Here is a 9,446-nt window from a genome sequence, read left to right as displayed (position 1 = left end):
CAGAAAGGCTTGAAGGTCTTCTTCCTACCCCTCGGCCCCAGGCTTCTGATTCCTCAAACGGCATTGGAAACTGCTTTTGAAACACCAAGTGGCCTTTAAAGACACAAGTCATAAGCCAGGCTGCACATCTGCAAACCCCTCACAAATTTACAGCTCATTTTGTCTCATCCTCTTTATTCAATAAAGGAGACAACAGGAAAACAAATTCTTGGAGCCTGACAGTTTCTAAAATCCTTGGTGGCAGGCAGGTGTTTATGCCATAACTCAAAACACTTAAACCGTCAGTTAAATATAAAATGTGGGGAATTTTTTTTCTTAAAAAAACAAAAACAAAAAACCCCAACAAAATTCTTTTCCATATTAGAGGCAATTCTTTTCCATATTTTGACCTCTTCCCTCTGGAGCTCAAACTGGATTTCTTCCAAGTATTTCTTATCTTCTTGCATCAGTGAGTTCTGGAAGGACACACAGAAAACTTGCAAAATTAACAATGCAGATGCAGAATAACAATTCCATGTATTAAGTAGATGCCCTCCTCTTTTGGCACAGTGAATATATAAATTTAGCATCGTAATGAAAATTATGAAGTCTGATTCAGGGATGGCCAAAAGCTTGAAGAATGCACAAAACATGCACATTGTTATAGCCCAGTCTATGGATGTTTATTCAGATGTCAGCTCCTACTGTATTTAATGGGTCTTCCAACTAAATGTGCACAGAATGGCAGCCTATATTGAGTCATTAAAACTTAGCTATTAAGGCAAAACCTGGTTTTTACTGATCAATATGAACATTATCTTTCTGAGCCCTAAGCAGTATAGTATAAAGTACATAAAGAACACCTGCATCAAAAGGGTTACTAAGATAACAAGGCTCTAAATTCTGAAATCCGACATGCAGTGCCCCTGGACAACGGAAATAGGAATAACACACATATAGATGGATTTCTGATGCATTAAAATGTTGCTGGCAAGAAAAAAAAAACGCCCATGCAAATATCTGCTTTTAGCTATGGCCCAGAGCATAATACTGAAAGCAACACAGTTTCTTAGATATTCAATAAGATTGGGATACTTCTCTCCTGGTAGCTTCATGTCTTTCCTTTGGCAAGTGAAGGGTGCTGCTTTCAGTATATTCAACAGAATAATAGTAACCCTAATTTTGTAATACAAGAGATTATCATCACCCCTCCCCAAAATATATACATGGAGGATTGTAGCTAAGGCCACATAGCATATATGGGCCCATATGTGACTGCCTGTAAACTAATCTAGTGTAATACAGTGATTAAGCCAGATAGTCAATCACCACTCATGTTTGAAGCAGACAGGTGTGTATGTTCTTGAAAATTTAAGAAGGGACAACTTCTGTGAAACAACTTCTTAAGCATCTGTGCTTTCACTATGCAGACTTAGGAGCAAAACCCAGAATTTACAAGAATGTTTGCTTACAACATAAAGCAAAGGAGAATAAATGGCCTGTACATTCCTAAATTTTATTTCCACAATCTAGATTGGCTTCAAAATATTTCACCATGTTGGCACCCTGTGTCACCACAGAATCTGAGAAGCGGTGCTGAATTTGGCATCTTGAAAAAAATCATCTTTCATTCTCAAAGAAAAACCTTTCTAGCCCTCATTGCTATATTAAAAAATAATATAAATAATATAAATATGTGGGCAATGGGCTGGTCAAAACACGGAAACTTGTAAGACAGCTTTCAGTGCTCGAAGTTTCACTGCCCTGTACAGTTCTCACACTCTGTTCTATTACCCAGTATCATTTCTATTTGATCTGCCTCTAGCCAACATACCATATTCTTTCAAAAACAAATCTGAGCAGCAAAATTATTACATTTACTCAACTGGTACAACTTATTCTGATTACAGAATGAGGAGGGGTTGTTTTTTTTAAAAGCAAAGAGCCTGAGTATTTTGGCACCTAGCTCTCAGCTTCTAAGATATTATATGCTTAGAAGGCTCTCCAAGTTCCCAGACCAGGCAGAATGAATGGATAAAATTTGAGAAATGAAGGTGTTACACACATGCAGAGGGGGGGGGAATCAAATAGTGTGCCAGGCAGCCCCATTTCACATAGTATCTCAGAGCAGAAATGCGACATATCCGCCACATGAAAACAATATTGGATTTGTGAGACTTTGTGGTCAATCCAGACTCAAGCTTCCAAGTGTCTCTCAACTGTTCAAAGCCACAGGTGTGCAATCTAAATAAATATGAATATTCTTTACTTCTGGCAGATGGAGCCACAGCCATCCTGATGGGAGATTGCCTGGGAACCACATGTTCATCCCCCTGGGCTCCAGGATGGAAGAAAGGTGGAATATAAATACATGAAATAATAAAATAAATCTGGTATCTGCCTGACTGGAAAAGTAGAAGGGGAAACAAGATGTGGGATACTGGGCAGTTGTGCAAGGGGTGGTTCTGGTGGTGGAATCAAGGATGACTGTTCTGCAGACTTTTGGGTGAAATCCTGTGCTGCTGGACCTAGTTACTGATGCAGTACCCAGGTATGATACTAAAAAGGGTAGTTTAAGCCAAATCTGCAATTTAGTAGACCACATGAGCCTCCTCAGTCCATTAATGCAAGGAAAGCAGGATATAAACAAAGCATTGGATTTTGAGCAAATATTTAATTTTTAACTGATTAATTAACAAGCAGAGGTTGAAATTAAAACTTTTAAAAAATTGGTAAACAGCCTTACTAAGCAAGGATACTTGTGTAAGATGGCCATTAAGACATTTACGCAGGCTTGGAACATAACCAAAGTATCAACAAGGAATCTGAATGGTGAGATGATAACTTCAAAATGAACCTTAATTTTAAAAAAATGTGCCGCTTGCCAGGCTCAAAGGCATACAAGGTGGGTGGAAAGAGGTTTCAGGTGAGGTTATGTTGGCTCAGGGAGAGGCGGCTGATAAGCATGAAATGGAAGCAGCTAGTATGGCTGGGCAACAGGCAACATCCAAGGACCCTTACTTCTAGGAAGAGCTGGTCACTAGCACAACCCCCTTTTACCGCAGCGTTCTATACTTTGCCAACCTACTGCTCTGTTCTGCAGCGATCCTGCCAAAAGGAGAGATGGGGAAAAGGTTCAGAGAGGACAGTAAAGGCAAGGACAGCAACGTTGCTCAGGGAACAGACAACACAGAGAAAAGAGAAGCATGCAGGCAGCAAAACCAGGCCTTCCAGAAACTCTACTGAGATATGGGTGAGCATCTAGGATTGCCACCCTTTTGTGACATGTTCAAAGAGAATTCTTGTAACTAGACATGATGGATGGGGAGCCAATGGGCTCAGGTGACACTGGCCTGGGCAAAGCCGTGTAGATAGAAGTTTTACTACATGGACTTTTATTAGACGTTTGAGGATAAACTGAATTCTTTTATCTGTGTTGATAGCTAAATGAACTATTTTAAGTTTTTTTTAAAAAAGAAAGGAATTGCAAACTTGATGCAGCATCAATACATGTCTGAAGCATTTTGATTATCCTTTCGAGCTACTAGAAGCCCTGGAAGAAACAAAACAGAAACTTAGGCCTGCTTTTACTTTTTTTACTACCTTCACCACCACAGGAAGCCAACTGAAACTACATTTGCGAGCTGTTTTGTCTGTGTCAGCTTTGCTGTGCTGATTGGGCTCAACTGAATGGTTTCCCTCCACACCATCCCTGACAACATTTGATGGCCACATGTAAGCCAAGCCGGCATGTTGAAGTGGAAACACCCAAAATGGCTTACCAGGCTCAGAAGGAGTTTCTAGCCGACTCCATGCCTGCAGTGCAGAAAGGTCCCCTTCTGCATTTCTCTCAGTCTCCATAATAAATGCTTATAAGACAAGGTAGCAGTTCCTGGTTCATTTATGCAACATTAGGATATCCTAAGTCAGAGGTAGCTACTCTGTGGCACCCCAGGAGCCCTCAATTAATTACTGACATCAGCTCTGGACTTCTTCCTAACACCCCACATTTAAATGTGCTACTCAGCCAAGTTCTCCTCAAGGAGACAGGCTCTGTTGTAACCCCCACCTTGGTTGCCTTACCTTTTAACTGCTTTATGAGCCAACATTCTGTTGCCTGCTAGGAAAGTGAGGCTTCCCAGGATAGCCAGGTACTTCAGGGTCTGAAACATGTTGAGCTGAGTCCAGTACACGTACATGAGCCCCAACATTGCTAGGAAAAGGCAAGGCATAATGGGGAAGATTGAATTTGAAAAGGAGGTACATAATAAAAATCCACAGCAATGGGCAGCATACGATAACTGCATAATAATTCCTGCCAGTGTCTGGACCCTTGGAAAGGAAGACAATAAAAAGCCTAAATACTGAGAAAAGTGCTAAGACCCCAAACCAACACCACAAGCTGTCTAAACAACTCTCTATGCTTCTCAGGGTAGACAGGTGACCAACATCCCTGCAAGGATATGGATGAACTGAGAACTCTAGACTAGAAAAAATGAGTCAGACACTAACACAAAACTTGCTATAGTTGATGGGTAGACATATTGAAATTAATGGACCTAACTTAAGTCATGTTCATTAATTCCAATCAGTTTTACTCTTGAGTAATAATCAGTTGACTAGCACCCACTGATTGACCAGTAGGAATTCAACACAGCACTATGGCAATTATTCCACAAGTGCATGTATTTCAGCTTACCAGACAGAACAATTCCCCTTCTCCTCCCCCTGTGACTTGTTCTGGAGGGTTCTTCTGATCCCACCCGAGCCAATTGGGTGGGGGGTGGGGGGAACCCTGTCCTTGCATGAGCTACTACTAACAGAATGAATCCAGCCCACAAGTTCTAAAATAGTGGCACTGCTTTTTCATTTCACCAGAAAAAAATGAAGTGATGTAGAAAGTTAAAAGGACTTTCCCCAGGATTTTAAAGGACAGTATGCCTCCCAGGAATTACAAATAAATATGTTTCTTTCTTTCTTTCTAAATTAATTAATTAATTACCCACCTTTCACCTTAAGGTCTCAGAGTGGGTTACAACCATTTTAAAATATAGTATTAAAACAATTTAAAACAAATTATAGTAAAGAGAAAAGGGTAGGTTCATATTTGTGTGTGTGTATCAGGTGCCAAAGCCATGTCCTATAAAGGCAAAGCAATGTTCTTTGAAATAAGCTGCAAAGGCAACGGTCCTCGTTAGGCAAATGAGCGATGCTACAAATTGGCTGCAGAGAACCTATGCCTTGGCACTGAACAAGGAGCATAAAGACAACTTAATGTTTCCATTAAATAAAGGGATATAAGGAGGCATCCCTCAAGCTCTCTTGCCAGAAGTGTGGGCGGACCAAAGGATAAGCAACTGAAATGAAAACTCTGAACACACTGTGCTATCAAATGCATCTAAATGGAAGCAAGAGAAGCCCAGTCTAATGACAGCTGTTGAAAATGATGGGTGACACGTGTTTCTGAAAGATTGGAGGAAGGGGGGAGGAGTGCAGTGCTATTATGCCTATTATCGCTAATAGGTTGTGAGGCACTTTGTCATCAGGCTCTCGCCTGCAAAGCCTACGTGGAAAAGGATAAATAGGGAGGAATTTCTCTGGCACTTACTTGCATGACCCAGGTGAAATATAATGGTGCTTGGAGCAAAGCTAAAGTTGGAAATGTTGGCTCCGATCTTTATCCACTGAAAAGGTACAGAACATACATTAGACAAAAAGGCCTGAGGACAACCAAATCCAGATCATACCGACCTTTTCCGAAACAAAACTGACCTTCAGAAATGCTTCAAATTATATAGTGTGTGTGCAAATGCTCACCTTCCAACACATTAGATTTTTCAATTTCACTTGAAAAGAGCATTTGTTTAAGATATGTGGCCCAGCATTCAAATGTCTAATTGATCGTCAAGTAAGTCTGGGGACTCCCATATGGAGGCAGAAATTTGGGAATGTAGAGACTTAGCTAGATAATCCTCAGGGTCCCTTTCCAACACTACAATTCCATGATTCCAACAGAGCTACCAGTATATAAGAGAGATAGATTTAGATATGTAAGGTGGGGATTTAGATATACAACCTGATGCTCTGCAGATCACTACACAGCCTGTCACTCCTGACTATTGTCCATGCTTGCTGAGTGTGATGGAGGGCACCAGATTGGGCAAGGCTGGGTTTGCGGCTTTACTGGGCAGCGAGCCCTAGGCCACACTGCAAAAAATACTGGCACTGTCCCTTGGATATCTTGCCATAGAGTTGCACTACCTGTGCTAGAAGCTGAAAAGGTGGTATCAGTTGTCTGAAGGCTATACATTGGTCTGTATATGAGAAACTTACCAGAATAAAGAGCAAAAGCAGTGGGGAGAGTATCATGGCTGTGAATGTGTTGGACACCACGGTGGGAGGCCTCTTCTCAGGTTCTCTGAACAGGTGCTATAAAGAGGAGTTCATGGATAAAATGTGTAAGAAGGGTAACTCTAGAACCAGGATATCCACCCACATCAAAATGATACGTTCTGGAATCTACACTGTTGCACATTAAAGCTAGGGCTTCTATAGTCTGCTGTGTGATGTAAGAGCCTCTCTTCCTCTTGAGGTGGCTCTCTCCTTTGCATGCCATCTTCTGGCAGGGACCTACTAGACATCATCCTAATGCACTCCCCAATGCTAATTTTGGAGGCTGTCTAGGAAATGAGTGTGCAAGACATTTTTGGATAAAATTAGTTTTCTGCATGGCAGAGAAGAGTGCAAGCTTAAAGCAACTGGGAAGTGCCTCAGTGGTTCAGACATGGATTATATGGACATCTGTTAACATCTGAGGCAGGAGGAAGGACAAGAAGACAGACAGCACAATTATGCCAACTCAGCATGTAAACAAAGTTCTACAAACACAACATTTAAAAGGGCAGATTCCGCTAAGGCCAGGGGACTTTTAAAACAACTGTTGGAATAGTTAAAAACAAAACATACAAATAGAGCAGCGATGGAGCACCTGAGACCCTCCAGATGTTGCTGGACTATAATTCCCATCATCCCTGCTTATTGGCCATGCTGGCTGGGGGTGATGGGACTTGGGAGTCCAACAATATCTGAAGGGCCACAGGTTCCCCATCCTAGATAGAGAAATACAGCCAATTTATCATCTGGCTTCTAACAGCTGTACCTGTATCTCCGGCTTGGGAGTGAAAAGACTCTTTGACTGGACTGTGGCTGGAGCATCTTCTTCTGGAAACTTGATGACAACATCAGCCTGAAGTGAATATTATATGCGCATATATAAGTGGAATTACTAGATGAAGATTTACACCTCATGGAGAACATATGATGCTAACGTAGCTCAATTTCCAAAAAAGAACTTTCCTTCACATTCTAAGTAGATTAAAATAGTTCTTCTATAAACAATGAGATTGAATTATGAGTTCGCCAAACCCAACCAACCTGGTTACATTCACATACTTGTTAAAACCACACAAGTAAAAACATTCAATGTGCATTCATTCTGTTAATAGGGAAGGGCGAATTTAAAGAGAGAGACTTCTCATACAGTCTTGGAAGTTATTCTATTTTGTGTATGCAGACAAAACCAAAGGAAACAGGAAGTTCTGTATAAAGTTAAAACATTACAGCTTTCCAGCTCACATTGAAGGTGGCAACCTCTCTCAATAGAATTTAACTTGAGAGTGTTGGATCTGGCCAGATGCAATTTCATGATGAGGAATTGCACCAGACCAACTTTCAAGACGGGAAGGAGTAACTCTTCAACAACTTCACAACAGGGAATATCATAACATTGTGATTTTTTAAAAGGGTCAGGACAGATGAGGTAACCAAGTGGTTACTGGGTACACCAGGCTTAATCAACCTCAGCCCTCCAGATGTTTTTGGCCTACAACTCTCATGACCCCTAGCTAGCAGGACCAGTGGTCAGGGATGATGGGAATGTTATGAAAACTTCCCGCGGGGGCAAGTTGAGAGACTGACCCCAAGGCGGACGAAGCCTTCCGTGCCCTCTGGCTTCTGGAGTCCAGGGGCACAATTGTAATATGCAGTTGTTCCCAGCTTGAAAACAACACACACAAGCCTTTTGGCTAAAACCTACTTTATTGTAGATAAAGAGCAGAATGTCTGCGTAGCCAGCTCGTTAATTCAGAGCTGTCTATTAAAGCGTCTTGCATCTCCGATGCAAAACAGAAAGTAAGGAATACAACAGGATTACAATGACATCACATGTGTGGGAGCTGGTATAGCTGCCGTGATTCCCACAAAGTGAAACATGACTCTTGGTCAGGTGACCTCGCTGACGAAGCTCTTCGCAGCTCGGCATGTTCTGATATCACAACAGGGAATTGTAGTCTCAAAACACCTGGAGGGCCGAGGTTGAGGAAGCCTGGCGTACACAGTCAAAATACATTAACATAAATGAAGTTACCTCATCATATTTTTTTAAAAAATTCTCTCTTTTTCATCCAAGCAAGTTAAAGCAAGGGAAAATACCTTTGTTTTTTGCATGCAAAAGAAATAAAGTATGAGCTCAAGGCTTAGAATAGACCAGTAATAACTTCCATTAGCAACTGTGAGCAGAGAACTGTGATTAGCTTTGGAGGACAAAATAAAGCGATGCATATGGCAAAGACACCTCAAGTTACATCACTACACTATTTGGGGTAGATCGTTCAGCACACTGCATTCCAACAGGAATAATATCAATTTCTGTTTGCCCGCCCTTTATATGCAGAAAAAGCATACAGCAATCCATTTTATTTGTGTCCGAGACAAGCTGGTTCCTTGAAAGCTGGTACACCTGATATGGCTTTTTATCTGCCAATCACTGCAGCTACTTCTCTGTGCATAACACTAAAACCAAAGGCAGGGCACTGTGCAAATAGAGCAACATACCACATTCCAGAGGATTGGATTTTCCAAAGTAGCATCCCCAATGATCAAGTACAGAGTGTAGGTTCCAGAGGCTGAATCAAACTCTGTCTTTCTCTCTGAAGTGTCTAGTTCAAACTTGTAGATGTTTTTGCTGTCTGGTTCTGCAACAAACACCACCTCCTGCCCAGTCTTTTGATTGTGAAGTCGCACAAAGGTCTGAAGAGGAAGAGGCGATTTTAAACTTGCGCTAGCATTCATCTTCTAACATCCATCATAAGCCTTTTGGCACCACCTCATTTCTTTCAGAGTTTGGAATGAGCTTTCCAAATGACCCCCACCCCCGGAAACACCGCTAAAGAAGCTGTTGCAGATTATGCAGGGCTCAGGGGAGGAAAGTTGACCACCTCATTCTGTTTTACATTCTGCACCTTTACTACCATAATGTTAATTAGAAGGCTGTATATTGTCACATGACATCCACTTTCCCAGAGAGGAATTTATGACCTGATTCTGGCTGGAAGCAAAGATCCTCACCACAGGATATTTCCCAGAATGTTTTTAGCGGATCTCCAATTGTGCCACGTTTTCTACCACAT

General features: G+C 41.5%; 1 protein-coding gene across 1 annotated transcript in view; it reads right to left on the bottom strand.

Moving 5' to 3' along the window:
* Nucleotides 1-154: 154 nt before the first annotated feature.
* Nucleotides 155-9,446, bottom strand: part of RPN2 (ribophorin II) — a 30,045-nt gene continuing 20,753 nt past the window's right edge. Inside the window, exons 12-18 of the mRNA XM_033153408.1 lie at nucleotides 8,872-9,066; nucleotides 7,139-7,225; nucleotides 6,313-6,408; nucleotides 5,588-5,663; nucleotides 4,063-4,192; nucleotides 3,001-3,087; nucleotides 155-455 (exon numbers count right to left, since the gene is read on the bottom strand). Of these exons, the coding sequence (XP_033009299.1) occupies nucleotides 3,036-3,087; nucleotides 4,063-4,192; nucleotides 5,588-5,663; nucleotides 6,313-6,408; nucleotides 7,139-7,225; nucleotides 8,872-9,066 (636 nt within the window). The 3' untranslated portion in view covers nucleotides 155-455; nucleotides 3,001-3,035. The remainder of the gene's footprint in view (nucleotides 456-3,000; nucleotides 3,088-4,062; nucleotides 4,193-5,587; nucleotides 5,664-6,312; nucleotides 6,409-7,138; nucleotides 7,226-8,871; nucleotides 9,067-9,446) is intronic.

This window comes from Lacerta agilis, chromosome 6 (genome assembly GCF_009819535.1).
Source record: "Lacerta agilis isolate rLacAgi1 chromosome 6, rLacAgi1.pri, whole genome shotgun sequence".
NCBI classification, from domain to species: Eukaryota; Metazoa; Chordata; class Lepidosauria; order Squamata; family Lacertidae; genus Lacerta; species Lacerta agilis.
Note: the sequence above shows the minus strand (reverse complement) of the source record. Positions and strands in the feature narration are given on the sequence as shown.